This window comes from Carassius gibelio, chromosome A25 (genome assembly GCF_023724105.1).
Source record: "Carassius gibelio isolate Cgi1373 ecotype wild population from Czech Republic chromosome A25, carGib1.2-hapl.c, whole genome shotgun sequence".
NCBI lineage: Eukaryota > Metazoa > Chordata > Actinopteri > Cypriniformes > Cyprinidae > Carassius > Carassius gibelio.
Window position 1 is genome coordinate 12,873,622 of NC_068395.1, and position 25,367 is coordinate 12,898,988.

At 37.8% G+C, this 25,367-nt stretch overlaps 1 protein-coding gene across 2 annotated transcripts in view; it reads left to right on the forward strand.

The window, feature by feature from the left end:
* Positions 1-25,367, forward strand: part of banp (BTG3 associated nuclear protein) — a 35,856-nt gene that overhangs the window by 4,814 nt on the left and 5,675 nt on the right. The window contains exons 7-12 of one of the 2 annotated variants that reach the window (XM_052544310.1): positions 3,021-3,260; positions 4,542-4,703; positions 9,035-9,162; positions 12,035-12,106; positions 12,549-12,599; positions 24,185-24,325. In XM_052544310.1, the coding sequence (XP_052400270.1) occupies positions 3,021-3,260; positions 4,542-4,703; positions 9,035-9,162; positions 12,035-12,106; positions 12,549-12,599; positions 24,185-24,325 (794 nt within the window). The remainder of the gene's footprint in view (positions 1-3,020; positions 3,261-4,541; positions 4,704-9,034; positions 9,163-12,034; positions 12,107-12,548; positions 12,600-24,184; positions 24,326-25,367) is intronic. The other variant, XM_052544311.1, reaches the window with a different exon arrangement.

The window sequence follows — 25,367 nt, forward strand, 5'->3', positions numbered from 1 at the left end:
TGTGTTTTCATCTGTTTTGTCTCTGTGGTTGGGTAACATTTAAGCATAAAAATGTAGCGGAAAAATCCTTGAAAGCTAAGAAGTGTGAACAGAGAACAATAGGCTCCGGTTAGTGAAGTCAAAGTTTACTCTGCTGCTATTATTGATTAATAATATAAACATGTTTTGACTATCCACTGTCACTTCAAACAGAGCTTGTTACACCAGCGGCACATGTGTGTTGTGTAAACGTCTGGCCGTCTGTGATTCAGGGACGTATCTTTGGTCTGGAGGAGCTCTGGGATTAAAGGGTTTGTTTTGATTGCTTAACTTCTGCTTTTGCTTTTCTTATTATTTGACTGGGTTGTTTTGCAGTGGCGTCTGGGTTAGCTTGGTTAGTTCAAAGACGTTCCTCCACAAATATTCTCGTGATGATCTTTAGTCAACGAATGGTACATTTGGTTCTTTAAAGGCTTTGCTTTTGTTTGTTTGTGTCGTTTTCCCCTTGCTTTAACCTCGTCCCTTGTTTTGATGTAGAGGAGTGGGGTAAAATGTTTCATCCCTTTAATCTTAGCAAATTGTGCAGCATTTTTGTCATGTGACCATACCATACATTTAAAAAGTGGCGATATTATACAGCTGCTTGTGATTGAGGGATTCACATTGGGGGGAAAAAATTGATTTTTGTTTTTGTTTTGCTTGCCAAAGTAAATTCATTTAATTAAAATGGATTGAACTAATGAATAACTAAAAATGTTGAAATATTTGTTTCACTACATTCAAATATTTTAAATTTTTTCCTGGCTGTTATATGACAAACATTTGTGTATGTTGATAAATTAATTATTCATTTACCAATTTATTTGTCAATAATATTTTTTTTTCCATACCAAAATAATTATATTATATTATATTATATTATATTATATTATATTATATTATATTATATTTATATTATATTATATTATATTATATTATATTATATTATATTACAAAATGTAATTTTTTTGCTACATTAAAATATTCTAAATATTAAAATTTTTCTGTCTGGTTTAAAAGTGTGAAAATATTATACAAAAACATATTTTTTATTTTAAGTTTATAAAGATACATGTGATTGAGAGGTTAACATGGCGAAAACAGTCATTTTATTTAGCTAGAAATGTTTTTTTTTAAATGTTTATTAAATTACGACCAACTTGTACAGCTGCCTGTGGTTCAAAAGCTTTGTTTTGCTAGAAATATGCATAGAAAGTTGTATTTTATTATTATAATACAGAATATTAGTTGTTTTGCTACATCCAGCTTTGTTCTATGAAAATGTAAATATGCTATATTATAATATTTTGACACATTTTGCACCCTAACATACTTTTTGCATGCCAGAGACAGAAGTCCGCATTACATGATAAACCTTAACTGAGCAGCAATAAACCCCGTCAAGCTATAGCCGAAGCAATGCTTGGCACGCACTACACATTCAAACATCTAACACAAATGCCAATTCATTTCTGAGACGAATTATGCCAGAAGTCACAATATTTTTCTTGAGAGCACTCATGATGACAACACATTCCTGGTTATGTAATAATGTGAGTCTTAGTTATGTGAAGAAGAAATATGATGGTCTCACTGTTGAACTTCAGTCATCATTTTCAGCCATGCCAACATCTTTGTCCAAATAAAGAAAGCGTCTCCTTCCTAAGTGGTCTAAACCAGTAATGCTCTTGTGATGTGTTTGTTTAGTGACTGTTAATGTCCACCAGGGGACACTCTTGCATTTGCTCTGAGCGCTGGAGTGTGTTTCCAGTTCTCCACAGACATTGGGGGACTTGATCTCACCCCTTCACAAATATTTGGGATTACTAGGAGGCTAATATTGAAAACAACGGCTGATATGTCATTTGTTCTCCCCGTCCTGAATATAACATTTGACCTTGTTAGAGTCACGTATATTGACACAAATGTCTTGTACAGTGATCTGCCGTGTACATCAGGGGTTTGCAAACTTGCAAACTTGATGCTAAATATCAGATATACTCCTCCTTTGCAAAGGTGCATCTTCCTAAAATATAAAGGAAGCTAAATATTTTCATGTATATAAGGCATTCATGCTGCGAAGTATAACGCGTTTACAAAGTAAAATAGTTGGCAGTTAAATTCTCATAATTGCAAAAGCAAATGCAAATTAGTAAAATATAATATGGAAACTATTTGAATATTTATGCAAATAAATAATGTTGTGTATCTTTTTATCCATTATTAGCTGTGTTATCAATGTACTAAAATATAATTAATTATCTATTTAATTGGCTTTTTATATTTTATTTTTAATTGTGGTTCAAGTTTTAGAGATTTTGTTATGTGCATAAGTCATTTTTATTAGTTTTTATTAAATATTTCTATTCATGTTTCATTTAGTTTGATTTCAGCTTTATTCATTTTAGTACTTCAACTTAATTTTGCCTTATTTCAGTTGACAAAGCAACATTTTTAGTTTGAATATTTCATCTAATATTTACATTTTCCTTGTTATATTCATATCAGTTTTATTTATATAGATTTTTTTTGTAATATAATACAATTTAATATAAAAATGTATTTTGCCATGCAAAAAATAAATAAAAATGAATTAATGAATAAATATATATTTTTTTTAATGATAAAATAATAATAATATTAATTTATGGACAAACCAAAATATATAATAAAATAAAATAAAATACTGTATAATATAATATAATATAATATATAATCAAATACACATTTCTAGCAAAACTTTTTAAGAAAAAAAAATATTGGATTCATTATAGTATATTTATATTTATATATACACACACACACACACACACACACACACACACACACACATATACATACATATAGTATTTGTAAGTAATTTGTTTTCTGTCAGACGACTTCATAGTTACAAATACTCCATAATAAACGATAGTGAATAATTACTTCTGAACATGGGATAACTGTGTACATTTGGAAAAAGGTTTTTGTAATTAGTGTTTATTTTGCTCCTTCTTCTGTAGAGGACTATCCTGCAGGAACATGGCTGGGTGATGAGAACAACCCTGAGATGCGTGTGCGCTGTCCGGTGTCTCCCGCAGACATGCTGCACGTCAGCACTAACTGTCGCACGGCAGAGAAGATGGCCCTGACGCTGCTGGACTACCTGTTCCACCGTGAGGTGCAGGCCGTCTCCAATCTCTCCGGACAGGGCAAGCACGGCAAGAAACAGCTGGACCCGCTCATGATCTACGGCATCCGCTGTGAGTCTGATCAGTACCTCCAAAAGAACAACATAAGTAGGCTATGAATTACAGTGTGTTGATCACTGTTCTGATGATTCTGATTCCTGGACGATTCAGTTAATGATTATTTATGTGTTTGTATGAGCAGCCAGTTAGTAACTGCATTAATTGAAGTGCCTTGTGTACTGTAAGTTGTAATCTATATGTGATGTGTTCATAAACAGTACTGGCTCATAAGAGTCATTTGTTTAGGATTTGGACTGCATTGGTTGTGCTGTATGCTTTTGATTCACTATAAAGAACCAGTTCCTAAGAGTCTTTTGTGCCGTAATCAGGCCACATTAAGGTTTTGATTCACTAAAATAACTGGGAGTAGGTCTGCACTAGTTGTGCTGCATGTTTCTGATTCACTAAAAACAACAGGAGAAGCATTCATTCAAGAATTGGACTACATTGATTGCATTATTAGGTTCTGACTAAGGAAAAAGAACCAGCTCATAAGAGCCATTCAATTGAGAATGATATTACACTGATTGCGCTATATGGTTTTGATTCACTAAAAATAATCAGTTCACACGAATCATTTATTTAGGAATCTGATTGCAATAAATGAACTGTAAGGCTTTAATTCACTGCAGTAACTGGCTCATGAGATTCATTTGTTTAGAAACTGGTTGTGCTTTACAGTTTGATTTTGATTCACTATAAAGAACCAGTTCATAAGAGTCATTTGCTCCAGAATCAGAATACACTGGTTTGCAGTATTCTATTTTTTATTTTTTTTTAATGATCAATTCTGAAGCCTATTTGTTCCAACCTAATCTGTGACTATTGAGAAATCAGATCTTTGTCTGTATCACTTCAGTTTATATGAGTCAGTTTAATTAATCTCAGTTCTGTCCTGTCTAATTCAAATCATGCTGCGCTTCTGCTTCATCTGGCATCAGACTTATTTCCCTCACATGAGCTAATTAGAAGTGCTTCTAACCGCTCCTCTCATTCACAACAACTCGCGTCACATCATTATGTTGGTCAGTTCATGCAACAAACCATAAGTAGCATCGAGGAATGAGCTGGTGTGGATAATTATAAATACGAGGAATGTTACATGCAGTTTTGCACGAGCAAACACCACTACACAGTGCCTAATGTGAATGAACTCTACTCAATGATCTCAAAGTGGAAAGAGTTTATTTGCTTTCTGCATAAATGTATTACTAAATATTATGTCAGTGTTTCCTCCCTTATTTCAGGACTAATTTTATTATGCTTGCTATGTCTCTGTCTATGTGTATCCAGGTCACCTGTTCCACAAGTTCACCATAACCGAGTCCGACTGGTACCGCATCAAGCAGAGCATCGACTCCAAGTGTCGCACCGCTTGGCGCCGGAAGCAGCGAGGACAGAGTTTGGCGGTTAAGAGTTTCTCACGACGAACCCCCGCCTCGCAGAACAGCCCAGGTACGAACCCCTACAACCTTTCCCGCCAAATTTGTCTCTTGCGAAACTTCCGAGCCCTGTTTCTCTTTGATCTTGATGCTAAGTGTCAAGGCCGCCCGCAGCTGGTTAGTGTACGAGAGAGAACTAGCTATGTATATAAACTCAAATCCATTCACGCAAATGTCATGTGTACGTTGCGTGTTTGTTTCGCACACGTATGTTTGTGTGTGCGAGAGATACTCTGTGACTGATGTTTCCTCATCTAACAGCTGGTTTTAATCTCAGGACAACGCCTCACGTCCTGTCCCTTCCTCTCAGAGATCCGCAGGCCTTCACCTTTGACCCTTAACCAAGTATCCTGTATTGGTCCGTCACAGTGGTCTATACACTTACGATTGCTTCACCTCCTTTGGTTGTCCATGTCCAGCTGGAATAGGCCTCTCTGCGTGGTGGATTAAACTATTGGCTTATGAACAAGGCACCTGGTGCTCAGCCTTCTTTCAAACCAGAGCGAGAAGAACATGGGGTCTGTTGCTAATGCAACAACAAAGTGTTTTCATCCGAGAACAAAAATATTGTATTTTTGATGAGTAGGCATGGAGAAAAAATAAGCAGCACGCCCTGGCATAGCTTGCAAAATTCTGTATATATATTTACAAATTTATAAGGCAGGTCAGGTGATTTGGATCAAAAATATTTTATGTTAAGTCTGGATGAAAGTCTGTTCACATCCCAATATAGGAATCACTAACTTAAGTGGACTAAATTTATTTATATCGCCTGTGGCAGGCGTAGGACTATAAAATGTTCGTCCAATCTAGAGCTGAAACAACGAATCGATTTAATCGATTAAAATCGATTATTAAAATAGTTGTCAACTAATTTAGTAATCGATTCGTCGCTAAATAAATTTTATTTGCCATAAGCGGCTCATTTCGTGCATATTTCAAATCTGCGGTGACCAAAGTGTGGCAGTAATGAGCCACTGGAGGTTTTACTCAGCCAGTACAGCAGGTGAAGTAGCGAATAGCCAATAGCTGGCCTCGTTTTATGTCACGTGCTTCCCGAACAGCGTCTCTCCAGCATTCAGCGGGAAGTGGGAGTACTTTACTTTGAGCCTTCAAAATGAAGAGTAACCTGTAAACTCTGCACGACTGAACTGTTTAAGGGGCCGTTCACATATCGTGTCTTTTGCGTGCTCAAGTTCGTTATTTCCTATGTAGGCGCGCAGTATGCACTCTCATAATTGAAGCGACGCGGTCGCGACACGCACGCGGTGCGATGCGCCCCGTTTTTCCAGGCGCGTCCACACCGCATCCATTTATCCTTTGCTGAAATTTCCGGGTCTTCATGGAGAGGGCACGTCATGGAGAGAGCACGTCATGGTTGCTTAGCAAAGGCAGACGCCTCAGGGGCGCTTCTGCCCGAGCGCTTTGGAAAGAAGGAGAAAGCGGCGCGACTAGCGTTTTCCACGCGTTTTTAGGTGCGATATGTGAGCGGCCCCTAAGAATTTTATTTGTGCAGATTCTCCAGTACAAGGTTGTTTGCAAATGTTTAGACGTAAAAGCTGATAACATTGCTTTTTAACAGTTAACATTTAAAGCTTTACAAACATGTTATGTGATCAGTTTGTCGTTTACCAGTTCATAATTCAGACTTGCAGCCTAATTATGACTGAATGAGAGAGGTAAATGTTTGAGTATATTTAAAATGCACTTCTTTTCTAAGTATTCAATGCTCTTTTTCACACAGCAGGTTTTTTGTGTGTGTCCCAATTTTTTTTTTCTGGACAACCTTCTGATGGGTTTTACTTTAAATTGTGAGTTCCATTCAGGTTTCATGCCATTGGCACTTTTTTTCGATGGATTGTTTACAATTTCACAGCATAAGCTATAAAGCTTTTTCCCAGTAAATAATAAAATACAATGCACTGCAATTTTATTCTGTTTTATCCTTATACTTCGTGAAAATATGTTCTCAAAGATTCCTTAAGCTTTGTTTGGGATGTTAAACTACTTTAGGAGCTCTAAGGACTGCCATGGTGAAAACAATATTTGAAATCTCCTTGTGAATTTTGCTAAAGTATGGGTCAGTGTTTTGATTGCAGAAGAGTTCGACAAAGGATTACTAACATAATAAAACAACTCCAGGTATATTTTTGATGAGGATATGACAATGCCATATAACCATTTTATGACAATGACAATAAAATGGTTAAAATCTCTTAAAAATCTATGCTGAATGATAAAGACCCTTTATTCATAATTTACTTGGGGAAAAAACTAAAATATAAGTACATAAACCGATTAATCGATTAATCGTAAAAATAATCGACAGATTAATCGATTATCAAAATAATTGTTAGTTGCAGCCCTAGTCCAATCATATACTTCTGTCCGAGGACTACGATAGGCTGTGCTACCTGCCTGTCAATGTATGTATTTGCATACCTCCGCGCGTCCTGTTCGCGCAGACATGAGACATCTTCATTGCGTTGCATTACGCGATTCCAGACCGAGCGAAAATGGATGGCATTATTATTGTCATATTCTGCATTTTGTACTGTAATGTTTTCTCACCGCTGAACGAGGATATCTAACAGTGTTGCATTCAGACCTCCACCAATGCCGTTTCTCGTCGTGTCACTGGTTAGCGTCTGGTCTTCACGTGCACGGTTTTGTGTTCTGGAGGAGGCGTGGCTTTAGAGAGTGATTTGCAAGGAGGGTGCGATCTTATTTTTTTTATAGCTAGCTTACTTTTGCTAGCTTCTCCAAAACCGCTTACCCTACCTGAATCTGAAATAAATACTTTACATTTAAGAAGCGACAAAGACATAGCGACGTTTTGTCTTTGTTTGTACACTTCACAGTACCGTACTATACAATACCAGGTGCATGTGCATTAACTGCCAGAACATGACATTTGAAAATATTTAATAAGTAGCAATGGTTTGGTCAAATTACCATGTTCCATGGATCCATAAAATTTTTATATTTAATATTAAAAGTTAGACTTTGTTTGTTTGTTAACATGATTGCTAACCGCAAGAATATGTATCTAAAAATAATTAATGCTTACTTATGGGAAATGTTTATGTTTGTTTGCAGACCTTTCATTAACACACAAAGTGTGTTTAACGTTAGAATGAGAATTACATTTTGGTACATCACCACATTTGTTGGCATATGTTAGCAGGTTTTAGCATGTGCACTAACCACTAAGCCAAAATTCTTCATTTGAATAAGCCGTGATGTCTAGGTCAAATACCCATTTTCTTTTGCAAACATAAATTTTAACCATGTGCACTAGATTGTAAAAAGCAAGGAGTCAACCAGAACAATCAACTTTCTTTCACACTGTTTATATTACAGTGTTCTGATCAATTTTTTGGGAACGTGTGCTAACTGCCAGACCACAAAAATATTCAGTATAATTAATAAGCACAGTTGTTTTTATTTTATATGGGCATTGCTAAACCGATAGCAGCTAAGAAGCGGAAACTAGCAAACTGAAGGACAAATTGCTTAGGAGGTCTTTCAGATGCATAAAATTGAATCAGGTTTACTCTTCCTCCACAACCTTGTGAAGACCCAGTGTAGTCTCAGATCACTTTGCGGCTGGGGAAACTAACAGTACAGCTGTGTCACATTTGGTGCTTTTACCTCCCAAGAAATGTTAGCCTGCTAATATGCCCTTCTCTATGATTTAAAATCACTCCAACTTTGTAAATGAATACCCGCAGCGTTTTTCCAGAGACAACTAGACGAGCTTTCATCAGAAATGCGGTGAGTGTGTGTTTTAAGCGTCTGGGCTGTTGTAGCTTGTGGGTAATTCTCGTTGTTTAGACTGAGGGGTTGGGTTTACGTACGGTTTTAGGGCAAGAGTGCGTTCGGGCTGCTAGGTCGAGAGCCCTTGTTGTGTATTTTGAGGACGCTGTATAAACACGCTGTAATCTGACAGATGCGCTGGATCCCGTCCAGCTGCAGTCGGAAGGGATTTTCCTCAAGTTCAGTGTATGTGTATCCACTAATATCCGCCTGTGAGAACCTTGTTTATCATATATTCTCTTCTACATTTGTTTGGGTTTGCACACGTTCACATTCGTACAAATATCTCAGACTATGTGACCTGCGGCTGTGTGAGCGCATGGGAGTTTGTCTGATTACACCGAAGTCATGATGGAGGACAGACTGTGGTTTCTCTCTTATCTCTGTCTTGCTTAAGTGTGTGTGTGTGTGTGTGTTTGGCAGTTACGGTGGAGCATCTTCTCTTATTGAAAGCAGTTGTTTGACACGGTTTGACCCACATAGTTGGATTGTGTTATGAACTTGTTTATGTGTGTCCTCGAACAGATGGAGTGTCGGCCGCAGAGACGTCAGCTATTGAGACCTCTTCCCAGCAGGCCTTGCACTACGCGCTGGCTGGAGCCACACAACAAGTCCAGATCCACCGTATTGGAGAAGACGGGCAGGTGCAAGTGGTGAGTATCGCCATATCATCATCAAAAAGGCCACCTACACAAATATTTTTCGATTTGAACTGCTTCACGTCGTGGCCGCATCACCACCTTGGATGTGCATTATTTTCAAATAATATTCTGGAGTTAGAACACATCCATCCATCCACATCCTTCCACATCCATCCATCCATCCATCCACATCCATCCACATCCATCCATCCATCCACATCATCCATCCATCCATCCATCCACATCCATCCATCCACATCCTTCCACATCCATCCATCCATCCACATCATCCATCCATCCACATCCATCCATCCACATCCTTCCACATCCATCCATCCATCCATCCACATCCATCCATCCATCCATCCATCCATCCACATCCATCCATCCATCCATCCACATCCATCCATACATCCTTACATCCATCCATCCATCCATCCACATCCTTCCTCATCCATCCATCCATCCACATCCATCCATTCATCCATCCACATCATCCATCCATCCATCCATCCATCCTTACATCCATCCATCCATCCACATCCATCCATCCATCCATCCATCCTTACATCCATCCATCCATCCACATCCTTCCATCCATCCATCCACATCCATCCATCCACATCCTTCCACATCCTTCCATCCATCCATCCATCCATCCACATCCATCCATCCTTACATCCATCCATCCATCCATCCATCCTTACATCAATCCATCCACATCCATCCATCCATCCATCCACATCCTTCCATCCATCCATCCACATCCGTCCATCCATCCATCCACATCCATCCATCCATCCACATCCGTCCATCCATCCATCCACATCCATCCATCCATCCACATCCTTCCACATCCATCCATCCATCCACATCCTTCCATCCATCCATCCATCCATCCACATCCATCCATCCTTACATCCATCCATCCATCCATCCATCCTTACATCAATCCATCCACATCCATCCATCCATCCATCCACATCCTTCCATCCATCCATCCACATCCGTCCATCCATCCATCCACATCCATCCATCCATCCATCCATCGTTCTGTTGTTCTATCTGTCTGTCTGAACTAATATATGCTAAAGTTATAACTTGTAAAAGTTAACCTAAAGCTTAAGTTTAGTTAAAGTTCTATTGCTTATAAATGGAAAATAATAAATATTTATGAATTACAACTAAGAGTACAGTGTCAAGTACATTACTCTCTATGTAATAATTTTTACTTTCTTATTTTATAATAATAATTTAAATGCCTTTACAATATGAGCACAAATTAAGATGTTCCTGGCCCTAAAAAAAGGTTCATTACCCTGTAAATAAGTTGAGGATGGGCTCTTTTGACTTAGAGCTGTGTGCAGGAAACTAGCAACCATGTAGTGCCACCTTGATAAACACTGCCAAGGGGGCAACAAATCTGGCACTGACAACCTCCACTTTTTTTCACCAACCGTAAATATCTGGCTTAAATTAATGCACTTGTAAGACCACACATCTCGTACCGTAATGCAATCATACCCATTCATCTCAGCACATAAACACACTCCAACATGTCCTGATCTCTGTAAGAAGGTCTCGCTCTCCAGAACTCTCTTTGAGTGCTGGTGCTCAGAGGAAAGCCGGATCCCATGCATGCGTTTTAATGGAGCTTTGGCAGCAGAGTTTCCGCTGTGCCCCATCATGCACTCTCTTTGAAGACCTAAACATGATCTCTGACTCTCACAGCTGCATGAGGTCATCTCCACCCCGACACACCATCCGAAATATGATCCGCATACTGTTATGACAGCACAATCAAAACCCTGAATACACAATGGACAATCAAGAGAGTTAAATCTGCGGAGGAGTTCTTGGCATCAGTGGACTCAGAAACGGATCTGTCATCTGTTGTTTGTGTAACATCTCCCTGAACCGAACCATAATAGTCGTACTCTCGGAGGCAACAACTCAGTGGTCCGCTTTAGTCAAAGCCATTTGGCTCCGCGAAGGCTCAGTTTTTGTCACTCACACATAATCGATAAATTTAGACTGTCAGATACGGCAAACAATGACATGCACTTTTTAGGTTTTGAATGATCGCTTGTGTAGTTTTTGTTATAAATTTTTCCTAAATTAGACTTTTTATTTTTTTTTATTTTGGGAAAGCAGTGAAGGAAAAACACTGATTAGTGAAACCAATAATATCAAATGTTTAGGAACGCGCCAAATTATTTGTGGAAACGTGTTATTTCTATACAACAGTACTGAACTACCAAGAAACACAAGACTGAAAAGTCTTCCAAGGTTAGCCATGATATATTTGCCGTGTTCTAATAATTAAAATACAGTTAACACTTTCCTGAAAGACACCAATCATTTTGTTATGATTATCATTAAAAAACATAATTAAATTGTAACTATTGGTCAATTTGGTGTTTTAGTTTCAAATGGTGGACAATTGTTTCTTGAGCAGCAAATCAGCAAATTAAAATGATTTCTGAAAATCACGTGACACTGAAGACTGGAGTAATGATTGGAGCAATAATTGCATCAAAGGAATAAATTACATCTTTAAATATGTCCACATAGAGAAACGTTATTTTAATAATATTTCACAGTATTGCTGTTTTTACTGTGTTTTTATAAATAAATGCAGCTTTGGAGAGCATTTCCAAAAATTCCGTTTCCGTAATTATTCCAAACGTTTGACTTCTAGTGTATACACTTGTCGTCTGTTTAGGACTTTTTGTCTTGCTGTTTCTAATTTCATAGCTAGCGGTTTATGTATCCTAAATACACGGAGTTAAATAATATTGGCACACTTTAAATTGTCAAACATAATTATTTGACAACGGCTTGATTGGAAATGAGATTAATTTGGATGTTTTTTGGTTCACAGATACCGCAGGGACACCTCCACATCGCTCAGGTGCCCCAGGGCGAACAGGTGCAGATCACACAGGACAGCGAGGTGAGCATCATTTCCTTTAGATCTGAATACATTTAAAGAATGAGGTAACAAACATTTGATGCTGCTTTTATTGTATGCTAGATAATCCATATTTAATCATTATTGCAGCAAAAACGTTTTAAAAATTGTACATCTAAAGCACCGTTGACAGCACATTTTAGCATTCCACTGCGTTGCATTTCCATTGTTTTTCTTTGTAATCGTCCATTTACTTTTACATTTAAATTTTTTTTACCATTACAATTTTTTTTTTAAACATCAAACTTTTTAAACTTTTGCTTTTTTCCTGTCTCACCACTTTTTTTTTTATTTTTTTTATTTTTTTTACAGAAATCCATTTCTGTCTGAAAGTGCTCTAATGCTTTAAAATAAGAGCTGTGCTCAACGTTCATGGAAACTGGGATCTGCTTAAATTTGAAATGATGTCATTCCTGTCTTGCAGGGCAACCTACAAATCCACCAAGTGCATGTTGGGCAAGATGGCCAGGTAAATGTAGGTACCCTTTTACATGTATTGGTCTGTTTCCATGTGACAGTGTCTTTGTGCGTCCTCTCTCATTTTTTTGCTCGTTCTGAGAGTATGATGTTTGGGATAGCGTGCACTTCCTGTTTCTCAGCTCACATCAGTGAGGGACTCTAGATCAGACAGGGCTGAAAAGCTGTTGAGGTCTGTGTCAAAAATTCAACTCCTTTCACACAAACAAAACACATTCAACATTTTGGATCATTGTCTTCTTTACTACCCCACCTGATGTTGAGAGACAGGAGCATCTCTGAGGTGCACAACCGATCAGTATTACATAACAACCGCTCAGAACATCTTAGCCAGGGTTATTTTAGGATCATGCAGAACTGTTATACAGTTATTTCTATTGTTCATACATATATTTTAGGTTTTCCATTTTCATTTTCATTTTGTCATTATTATTATTTATTTGTTTAAATAAGTCTACTTTCTATACATTTTATTTCATTTTTATTTGTAGTCATTTTCGTAAATAAAACAAAATATATATATTTTTTTTTAAATGGCTGAAGTTACAAAAAAGTTTTATTTCAGTAAATGTTTCTTTTTTTCCAAGTAACTCTTTTTATGTTGTTAGTTAAATATAGTGGTTAGCAACCTTGTAACAACATTTAGCATTGAAGTGGAACATACTCTGCATTGCACTTTTCACTCTGAAAATACACATCTAGATTGTACTTTGCCATTAAGGCAGCTTTTGCCGTTCTATCAGCACTTGTTTTGTCTAGCCCGTTTCAAATGTTCCAGCTTTTTACACATGCTCAAACACCCATTATAATGATGGTTTTCATCTGTACAGTAGCAATGACTAAATGTTTGCATGTATTTTTATTTTTATAGTCCTGGCACGTCGCCCAGATGATTGTAGATATGACGTGGTATTTAGTCCCAAGTGCAAAAGTTTGCACGTATACAGAATGCGTGTTTTCTGAAATCTCTAAATGGCTAATATGCATTAGACAATATCTATCTATGTGCTCAAATAACATTAAAATAGGAAGAAGAAAGAGAGCAAAGGAATATGTCATTGACCCTGAGACAACGTTCAGATGATTTCCCTGGACCTCTTCTACATCTCCCTCTGCATCGGGGTTTTTTCTTTTGTCCCTTCCAAGGATTTCTTCACTCTGGTCCCTCCTCTTCTTCCTCCATCTCCTCTCTTTTCATCTCCACGTGCTATGGTTCATGTGTCTTCGACTCATCTCCGTCCTGTAAACAACTGGAGGCCTGTCCTCCACTCAGCCTCAGGTCAGCAAAATGTCTGGCCAGCAGGACAGCAGTCTCCTCAAAGCTTTCAGCAGGGCTATGAATGCTTCAGAAACACTTCATATCAGAGTGTTTACACAGTAATGGAAATTCTGTCAATATTCACCCTCTTCCCAAACTCAGTGTTTTTTTTCTTTCTTCCATAAAACCAAATTTTTTGAAGAATGTCCTGGTCACTGTTTTCCATACAAACGCAATGAAAGTGAAACTGACCTTTCACATTTCAAAAAAGATTCAAGAACAACATAAAATAAACATTAAAAGTGATCCACTCATGTGAGTCATGCGTAAAGTTTTCTCAAATCACATGATAGTTTGTATGAATCATTCAGACTGCATTTAGGATCAGATGATTCATTAAAAAGTTCAGATTCTCATGAATCAGACTTTGCTATTTCTCTAATGAACTGTACCATAAAAAACACTCTGCTTCTATTTCTCACGCTGAGTTATCATATGACTTCAGAAGACTTGGAATATATGGCATGGGTCATATGGACTAATTTTATGATGCTTTCTGTTGTTTTAAAGCATGCAAAATTGGATTAATTTTAACTGCATGCAAAAGAGCGCCCAGACCGGTTCCTCTTGTTCCAGTTTGTCGTCCACAGATTCATTAAAAGTCATAAGTTGAAAATTGAAACAACATGAGTAAATGATGTTTATTATTATTACTTTAGCAGTTATAAAATGTCCAACACAATCAAGATGGTTTTATGGACTAGGGTTAGACGTATAGTTATAGTTAGGGTCTTCTCTTGTAAATTCAGGTAACAGAAAATGAGAGAGATTTCAGTGAAGCACAGAGGACATTGTGTGTTGTCCATATGGATCACTTTTTGGCAAGGTAATCACAATTTTTGGCATTATTTCAGAATGTCTTGGACTAGAAATTGTTCATCCAAAAAGTAAAATTCTGTAATTGTTTACTCGCCCTGAAGTGGTTCTCTGTCAAACTCATATGATTTACTTTCTTCTATAAAAGACAAAAAGAGGACTTAACATTTTATGGTGTTCTTCTATTCTAATTGGTGCTTGAAAGATGCAGCCTGTACTGACCTTGTCTGGAAGATAGCGTAAGTTCCCTCTTTGCCTGGTTAAGCAGGGTATCTGAATTGCATTAAAGTTTTTACATCCCCATCTGCTCGCCATCTTCTCTCTGCCATCAAGGAGAAGAGCCCATGATTTACATGCTGTCGGTCTATAGCAGCATGCCATAACATTTAGCCCCCTTCCACCATCTAAAACAAACACGCACATAGCCGGCACATGAAAGACTTCCATAAGAGAAAGTGAAGGAGTGTTAACAGTGTGTTAAATCAGTCAGCGACCTCTTTGTGTGCTCTTAACTGATGCCTCCTCTCCTGCCCTCTAATCTGACCCCCACAACTACAGAGATCCTGACCGAAAGATAAGGGAAGAACGTGAAAAGAGGGTGAGAAGACTGAAGTCTGAGCAGATTTTGTTTTTGGTTGGTACAATTAGTTAGTTCCACACTGTGCTTTCAAATTCTTCAGACCAGACGTTGCAGATGTTTATTACCAAAACCTCTCAGGCCTTGTGTTTTCTATGAACAAGAGGTCTTTATTTACTTAATATGCTGTGCACTCAGTTGGACATCTGTATGGCGCTGCAGTCCCTTCCTTGTTCAGTTTTGAGGTAGGTAGGAAGAATGGAAGTAGGAAAGGGGAGATTTGGTTCCTTTTGGTAAGTCTAGGTGCAATAGTTGATGCTCGTATTGAATTATACAGGAGCTTTCTGCAAGCAGAATTGATATGTGAACAGCTCTGCAGAAGTGTAGTTGTATCTTAGTAGCTTGTGGGTCCAGAGGTTGTTTGCAGCCACATACTGCCTATTTTGATAAGAAAGGTAAAGTAGCAGATCTATACAGGTGGAGCTGGGGAAGGTGGAGGGTTTCTGAAGTGCTTTGTAACTGCTATAGCAAAGACTAGCCAAGTATTAGAATGTTGAGCAGCAAGCTCATTGGCTGCTGATGCAAAAAGCAACCAATCAGCTACGCCACATGAATAACGATGTAATTAACCTCCGCCATCTAGAGTTTCATGAAAGAACTTTGTATTTACAGAATCAATGAATACTGTTTATAAGAGAAAGTGTCCACGAGTTATACTTTTTAACAGTTTTCGACATGAAATGCACATAAATAGTAATTAAACTGTCTAGTTTGGGCCCTGTGTTCTGAAATGGACATTGTAACTAAATCTGAATGTAATCACATTTGGAAATGTGAGTGAATCAATAACCAACCATAGCAGCTTGGTACATTGAAACAGTTTTGTTTCCCTGCAAACCTAACAAAATGTACCATTAGCAGCACTAAATGGAAGTCCTGCCCAAACTCAGATCATTGGTTGAGTCTGAAGTTGGCATGCTGGGCCGCTCAAACAAACAGCTCAGTGTTTTGAAAGTAACCTGCCGCATTTACATAGTAAGCTTTTTGGCACTATCTGCACATCTGAAAACTATGATTGGTTTCTAATCGGCTTTTATTGAATTTGGGCAAGACAAAAAATTGCTCAGGAGTTTGAATATCATTCACAAGCTGCCTTTGGGTATTCAATTGATGTAACTTTTTCCCTCTTTAAATGTGTATATTTATATTGGTATGTATGAAATTATGCCCATTTGTGATCCAGAAAGTCAAGTTTCCTTTATCTCAGTATTGAAACCAGATGTGTGCAGAGCTCTCATCTATTAAGTACCTGCAGTAGGATCTAAATTCTTCAGGATTTAGCTCGCAGTCCAGTTGTTGTCACAGCCTTAAGGCTTTAGTCCCAATTCAAGCTCCTAAATGAATTTACCCTTTTTACCTCCATTGGAACATGGATTTTACTTGAGTTATAAAACAAAATATGCTGAATAAAATTGTCCAAGTGATTGTTGTGTCATAATGGAAGGGATTATATTTTCCAGCATTCTTGATGCTCTTTCCTGTCTTGGGTCGTGATCAAAGAGTTCTGGAAGCTAATGTGGCCATGGCAGTGATACAGAGGTCTTCTCATAAATAGTCCAAAGAAAATCCCTTGGTAGTCTAATGGAGAGAAGTTCTTCGTGACCTGTTGCTTGTGTTGTGGTCAGTGGACACTGTTAAATACACAAATCACATTGCTTGACAGTCCTCATTAACACTTGCAGCGCAACGGATCGTCTTCGTGAGAATCTCTCTTCTTGTTTTACCGCCAGTTGGATGCAGTGAAAACATCTGATGAACAAGATGCAGTAAAATCATCAAGTCTTCATAATTTACGTCGCTCTGAGATGCTTTCCGATGGAAACATTGAAAACGTGGAGCAAAACCATGAGGTTTGAAGGCGGGACTGTGGGATATGCTGTAAAAGATGAGTTTGGCTACAGGAGTAGTATCTCAGTCTTCCACAGGGGTCATATTTAAGGTTGTTGTTAGCGATCTGAGCATTAGGATGTCAAGATAATTTATCTATAAGACATAGATGTCCTGTTTACTTTCAATCCAGCCTAAAGTCAGACCATTAGTTTGAGAAACTGCAAAGCTCCACTTTCACAGAATATCCTAAAGATTTGTGGTTTATTCTGCTCGTCCACCAATTCGGCCATGGAAGTCATACTTGTACAATGTGTTACGATGAGACTCAGTTTGAACTGCCAAACTGAACTATTAGTAAAAGGAGAGACTGTAAAACTGTACCTTATTTCCTAGCCTTACTCTATGCTTTTGTTTGAACATATTTCTTTCTGAGCTTGTTTCTTATTGTCCAAGCATCCTTCATTTCTTCGAAGTGTTCTTTCTTCCTAGCATCACATCATCCATCGAGATTTCCTTATCTTACTTTTAAGCTTCTTTTCAAACTTCTTCAGAGCTTCCTCACTTTTCTACTTATCTTCCTTCCCTCCAAACTTCTTCTTTGTCTTGAGTTTCCTTGAAAAGTATCCTTCCTTTCAAGCTTCTTTCCAATCTTATTGTTCCTTTTAAACTTCCAAATCCTCCTCCTAAACTTCATTCAAACCGCATCCTTTTGTCCCTTTGAGTTTTTTCATTTGTTTCAAACTTACTTCCTACCTTCTAAGGTTCCTAATCATCCTACTGCACTTCCTTCCTGCCCTTATGCCTTCTGAGTATCCTTCTGAGCATTGCTCCTTTTTAGCTTCCTTCTAAACTTCCTCACCTTCACTGCTTCATTTTTGTGTCCTAAACTTCCTTTCAAGCTTTCTTTCATACTTTCTTCCTATACCTTCTTTTTCTTAAGGGTCTTTTCTGTCAAATACTATTAGTAAGTCAGATTGTCCAGAACCAATGGTCAAATGTTACAAATTAAAAATGTGATCAACATTTGTGATGACTAAGCTAAACCTTGCATCGCTTTAACATTACTAAGAGCATAACACGTGTGGAGGTCTAGATTGGCCACAACCAACAACCATGTGATTTTCAAACAAAGCACACTGAATAACATTATGACCTTTTCAAGATGACTGAGGTAAACGTTGTATTGCTTCAACATTGGTAATGTCATGCAATGTTTAATTATTTGGAAATGAATCTCCACTAGAAATGAAGGCTCAAGGCAATGCACTATTTGTGTGGATACAGTACTGTTGATGGTGGCTGCCCTCCAAATTAGAATTTTAAAGTTATAAAGAACGAAATAAAAAGACAGTTTGGGGTTTAAGAAGATATAAGTGATGGCACTCCCGTAAAAGCCTAATACTTTAGCTTATAAGACCAGCTGGTTTGTGTGGAGACGTTTTTGTAAAAAAAACCCTCATCAAACAGGAATTTGCCATTGAGCTCACATGTCCGAAGATGTCCTCATTAGATAATGTTTGTTGTCAGGGTGAAACAGATTTTGGATACAAATTTAGACCCAATCATAACCGTTTTTTCATTCTGAAGTTCTTCTGTCGTTTTGTTGGAGGTTTTGCAGCAGAAGTGACTCTCAGATGGTTTTAGGAGTTCACTCAGTTTGTCCAACGTCCTGTTGGCCCTCTTTCTTTCTTTCTTTCTTTCTGTCTGTCTCTCTCTCTCTCAGAACAGTTAGGCCGTCACATCTGTCCTGGCTTAGGTCTGGCCCGCTCCAGATGCTCAAGTTGCTGGACGCATGTTGAAATTGGGCGGAAGTGTTTACCTTTCCAGAGAGACTTTTTTTTCCATCATACTGACAGCTCTTGAGGGTATGAGAGAACTGTACATGTTTCTGGCAGACTGATCTCTTTCATAACACCGTTTGGGACCTACATAACGAATTGTGAAGAAGCATCCAGATTTCCTGACGCTTATTAGTAGAGCTTAACCGATTTTCATTCTGTTTTCAGGGGAATTCCTGGTTTTGAAAGTCTATTATCGCTAACTCATAATCATATGCACCGAAGATGACACTTGAACAGCTATAATGAAAAATGGGGTTTGGGAGGAACAGCGTGTTTGCATAGTTGGTTATTACTCTTCAACAAACTAAATGTTTTTTGCATTAAGCTGCTGTTGTTTTGTTCCCCGTTGTCTCTGCTCCAGTTCCTCTGTGTGTTTGCTGTCCTACTCTGCTGCTGGAAGCATTACTACATAGGAGAAAGATTTATTCTGGGTCGGTTTTTTTTCTTTTTAGTCCCATCAACCAGTGCTCAGACAAATTTTAAACCCTTTGTTTGGCAGCTCGCTTGTATAGAGATGGCAGATTTGAAGTTTTACTGTTTTTGAGAGAATCCCGGTTGGGCACAAGGGTAGGTTAGCACATGGAGACCCTTGAGAAAAGGACATGTCAGTTTCAGATACCTTTCACTGTGAATTCAGTCCAGCCATAAACTAGAAATCAAACAGCTGGCTTGGTTATTTACTCCGTTTCCTCTGAGAGTTTGATTTACTAGCTAATGACAAACAGAAAACAGATAACTGTCTCAAACGAGCCCTTTCATTTCTGTCAAAGTCAGCAGACCTCATGCGAACACAGCGGTTCAATTTCAATGCACCTTTTTCCAGCCAAGATTGGTGACACATAAGCCTTGTAACAATTCGGCAAGACCTGCAGCAACTTTTGGACGACTTCAAGAGCCAAAGAGTGTCTCCAATGTGATGCATGGTTTGAATTAGCTTGACTTTATTTGATTGTTTTGGAACCACGTTCCCATGCTCTCCCGATCGGCGTTGGAGTGGAGAGTCATCTTGAGAACAGTTGCGCGGCCGGAAGTCAACCGATGAGAACGTTTTTTTTTTTTATTGCTATGCAATCACAGGATTCTCCCAGCATCATAAAACTCTCAATCTGTTAAGTCGCAGAGCTGAGCATACAAAACAAAGCTCACAGTTTTAAAATTCCTGTTGTTGTAGCCGTATTTGCTTTGACAAATATTTCTCAATGGATAGATCCCCAAAATGTACATTTTAATGTGACGGATGGTTTCAAAATGTCATATGGATGCTCAGTGAGCGGTGCACATTATTTTGATTGTTTTCATGATTTTCTGCATGAGAAAGTGTCCAAGTTTTAAGTCGGTGCCTCCTGTGTATGTCTTTGCCGTTTTCTGGTTCAAATAAATGATGAAATGAGAAATGCTAAAAGACGTCCCTCAGCTGTGAATTACTCTTGTTCCCAATAACTTCAGATGTTTGTGTGTGCATATCTCTGTGCTTGTGCATGTGTTTGTATTTAAGACCTGCTGGGCCATTCTTCAGTTGTTCTCATGCTATTCTTTGTTTACCAGAGTAAATGGGTCAGGCAGGTGTTGATGATAAAGGAAATGGGTTAATGTTATTTTGAAAAACTTTCATATCATTTTTCAACCAAAATGCAAATGTAATGCCTGTCATTTGGCGTGGCCATGGAGTAAAAATAATAACATATTTTCCTGACACCTTTAACACAAGTGATTGTACACAATCTTTATTTTAAAATGTTTTCAAATTTTAAAGTTAAAAGTAATTTTAAAAAAATAGCATTTATTCATAAATTTTATTAGGGTTTTGTGGAGCTGCACCACATTACTAATTTACCTTGTCATAATGACTCATAGCAAATTTATGAGGATCTGCACGGGTCCTCTCTATGATATCATTTTGGTTTTATTTCTTTGGTTTGGTTTAGTTTCGGTTTATTTTTGTTTAGTTTTAGTTTAGTCCTTTGATTTGTTTTTGTTTTGTATATTGCTTTCCATTGGTTTTGTTTGATTTGTTCTGGTCTAGTTTTGTTTGGTTGTTATTTGTTTTGTTTCGTTTTGGTTTTGGTTTGGTTTAGTTTTGGTTTATTTAGTTTTAGTTTATTTTTTATTTAATTTTAATTTTTTATTTTTTTAAATGCATGTTAATCACACCACATGACTTTTCAAGATAATTTTTCTTTTTCCCCTCTCTCTCTTTTTATTTTTTTATTAGGATTTTTTCTTCATCATGATAGCAGGATGCCCATCTCAAAACATGCTCATCATACAGCTGTAGTCAAGTCATTATGTATGAATTGCATTTTTTGAATAATGTTTCATCCCATTTAACAACCCAACATCGTAAACACTAATTATTACCCCATGATTTGACTGGCAGCATCATTTTCGGAAAAAGTAGTTGTGGCGAAATTGCCATTTTTTCTTCATGCCGTTGGAGACATGGTGGGCATTGCATTGGTTCTGTATGACCTCTAAGCATGCCTCTGACTCATGACTTCAAAGTCATCATCTGCACTTGAATCCGGGATGGGGGCAGAGGCGAACTGGATCTGAAATTGGGGTTATTGTGGGATTTTTGTTCAGTTTCTTTCTCCTAATTGGGAGTGCATGACAGTTCTGTTCCCACTCGAGGAGACTCGGATTTGATTGTTTATGCCCACACTGGTGCGGAGAAGTGTCACAACATGGAGTCGCCGAAGAGCTATAATGATTAACGATTAGTGTTTAGTCTGAAGTTCACGTTTCATTTAAATTCTGTCCCACATTGCCGTTTTGAATAAACACCATGCATGTGGAAATGGTCAACTGCTGCAGTCAAGAAATTACTGACTCACAGTTCAGGTTGAAGACTAGCGTCAGTAATTGAAGAGAAGCCGGTGGATCCAAAACTATTGTGACCACATCAGAGCGCCTTTAGTGGTCAGATGATGTGTAATCAGTGATGGGTTTGGGTTTGCTTTGTGGCAATCGAACACAATGTGTGAGAGTATGCGATCATGCATGAGCATGCAAGTGATTTTGCTTTTATGTGCCTGTTTTGCAATGAGTTGGAACGGGATGGAGATGTGTTTGTGATAGTTCAGCTGGAGACTAGGCCTTCCACGGGGCTGTTAAGATGAGTGCCTTGATGTGTCACACATGCACAATCAGTTTCACGTGCATTAGGAAATGCAGTAAACACCGCTTGAAGTTTCAGACTTGGCAATCAAGCAAGTGCATTCATGATGCCAGTTTTATATTTCGTCGCATAGTTTTGCAAGTTCTAATCCTGAAACAGCAAGCTGACAGTTTCTTAATGGCTTGCAAGAAACAAAATGCATTCTGACAGTCCTGATTGATCTGTGACTATGACAATGGAAAACATTTCCTCCCTCTGGCTACGTCTGAATTGCCGAACTATCGTAGTGTGTTGAATTCGATGAAGAACCTACTTCTTGACTTCTTGATTTTTTTCCTTAACTAATCATATGGCTTCAACTCAAGTTGCTTTATGGGATAGAAGAGTGTTCCAAAGATGCACGCTTCAGGATCTCATCAGATGTTGAATGTCATCCAGATGTTGTTCGCTTACTGTATTATAAATACTTAGTACTGGACTTTCTACTCGTCTGACAATGTTTGCTTAGTGTATGCAGTGTTGGACTTTTGAACTTCCTGATCATGCGAAAAGAAGAAGAGCTGAAAAACAGGTGCACATTACTGGGGTTTATGACAGGCAGTTGAATAAACTGTAGAATGATTGGAAACATTAGCCGATTAAAGTGTAAACTGTGAGAATTGTAATTTTGTTTACACAGTGAGGTGATGGATGTGCTAATGAAAGTTAGAGAGGAACAGTCAGTATGGATTGAAAGGAAGATAGCAGTAATAGTTTTCATAATCACGGATGTGAATCATTTCCATATTAAAATCAAATTATCATCTGAATCTCTTGAGCAAAACTTTGATCCTAGCTGATTGATCCTGTTGTAGAATACTTAGTAGAAATCTAGAAAGAAAAAAAAAAGATGAGTGCTTTTTTTTTACAGTCAAAAAGCTTTTTGTAGCTATTAATGAAACCAGATTTGAGGAACAGATCTGAAATCTGAAGTGTGATTTTCAGGCCTAGGAAAAAGTAAAACTAAACAAATACATAGAGAATAAATAAAATTAAGAAAAGTCATGAAATTTCTAAATGAACTAGTTTTTTTTTTCTTGGAAAGTATGTGTGATTGTTGTTTTGTGCTGGATAAAACACTTTCATGTCTTGGCCTACTTTTTTGTTTGTAGCTACTAACAAAAATTACTTTTTTTTAATCCCAATAAAAATTGGGATTATTGTAAGTCATGAGACTGGAGATCTTTTAGCATAACATGATATCAGTCTTTATTTTTTATTTTTTTAAGGAATTCAAAATCCATCTATATTTATAGCACATATCTGGACAAAATATCCAGAATTAGTATTATTTTAGTATTATTTATTACCATTTTTTTTTTATAATATTTATGAACATGAAATGTTTATGAATTTACTAATTTAATACTTTTTAAAATTTCTTTTCAGCTTTCTTGCTGTATTTATTTATTTATTCAGTTCTAGTCATTTTAGTACCTCAACTTTTTTTTTTTTTTTTACATTTATCATCTAATGCTTAATTTTCTTTATTCTGTTACTGAAAATGATTTTTAATTTCAGTTTAAGTTAACTACAGCTACACTGATGCACATCTCTCAAGATAAAAGAAAATCATTTCAAAAGTAACCACATACCCATTACCCAGAAAGTTGGTGGCGTGACATTTAAACTCTGTTTAGCCGAGTGTGATTTGAAACTCATCTGGTTGTTTTGATCCTTCATCCCAAGAGTATTTGTGCTGGTAATTTAGAGAATAGCTTGCAGTGCATTTTAGTGTCTGACTCTAATTTGTCAGTCACACACCGCTCACTTGTAAGACAGCATTACTCACCGAAATTAGTCACATTGTCACTTAGGAATGATGCTCACTAAAACTATGTACCCATGTTGGGAAATTTAACAGTTGTGCTGTGTCTAGAGCACTTTCCCACAGATAAATAAGCATTCAGAATAGTTTGACCTAGCTGTTCACCAAAAATTTAGCATAGTGTTAATATTTCAAATTTTTCTGCCCATTTCCTAGGTTTTAAGAGGACCACAGCTCATCGCAGTGGCGTCGACCGACGGGACGGGTGGGGTGGACGCATCTCCTCTCCAGGGTAACGATATTCAGGTGCAATACGTCCAGCTGGGAACGGTGACCGACCACACCGGCGCAGTACAAGTGAGATAAGCCAGAAACACACAAACACAATGTCAGCATTATCTGTGATGTACAGCCGTTTTATTTCAGGGAGGAATGTTTTCTGTCTCAAAACGACCACCACTGTCGCACAGGTGTGCGATGAATGCACCGATCTGGTCTATGGTGGGCAGCAATTCTGAGCCAACACCGCTGGGTGGCGTAGTTACCAATATGTATAATCAAACTCGCTCTCTCACCATGTGTTCTTTCTAGGAATCGTAGGCTGTGATCTTAACCTGCTCTCCACACTCACTTTCGGCTAATCAGCAACCCAGATCAGTTTGTTTTTCCTCTGAATAATAAATTGCCTGAAGTTGTCCCTTTCCTCCCTGTCTGTTTTCAAATTTTTATCCCTCTTTTCCATCTCATGCTCTACATCAAGTTCTCAACATGCTCCAGTGCTCCTTGATGTGTGTTTTCACAATAATCACTTCCCCATGATGCCGTTACGGCGTTTCGGAGCCGCGATATGGCGTGCACGCATATTCAAACTCATTTAGAGGTTTGACAGTCATTACAGGTCACCACGTTTCCCCAGCTGCACTCAACGTGTTTGATTCATGTGAGGCTCCAAGCTTAGTTACAATTTGACTTGCATATTCCACATCTGCTTTAACGTTTCTGTCTTTAGAGAAGAATAAACTTATTTTAATCTGAAGCAAAGGGCAATCATTGTTAAATCTTGTGAGCAAAATTAGTGTGTCAAATTTTTAAGATTTTGTGGCGAGATAAAAACAACAAAACCATGACAATACAATGATTTAAATGTAAAGGAATAGGTCACCTAAAAAATAAAAGTTAGCTGTGGATGAGTTTCTTTATCAGAACAGATTTGGAGAAATTTAGCATTACAGCACTTGCTCAGCAATAGATCCTCTGCAGTGAATGGGTGCCGTCAGAATCACAATAATCTAGAAGTAATCCACACCACTCCAGTCCATCAGTTAATGTCTTGTGAGGTGAAAAGTGGCGTGTCTGCAAAAAACTAATCTATCAATTTGGAACACACCCCCTTGACATA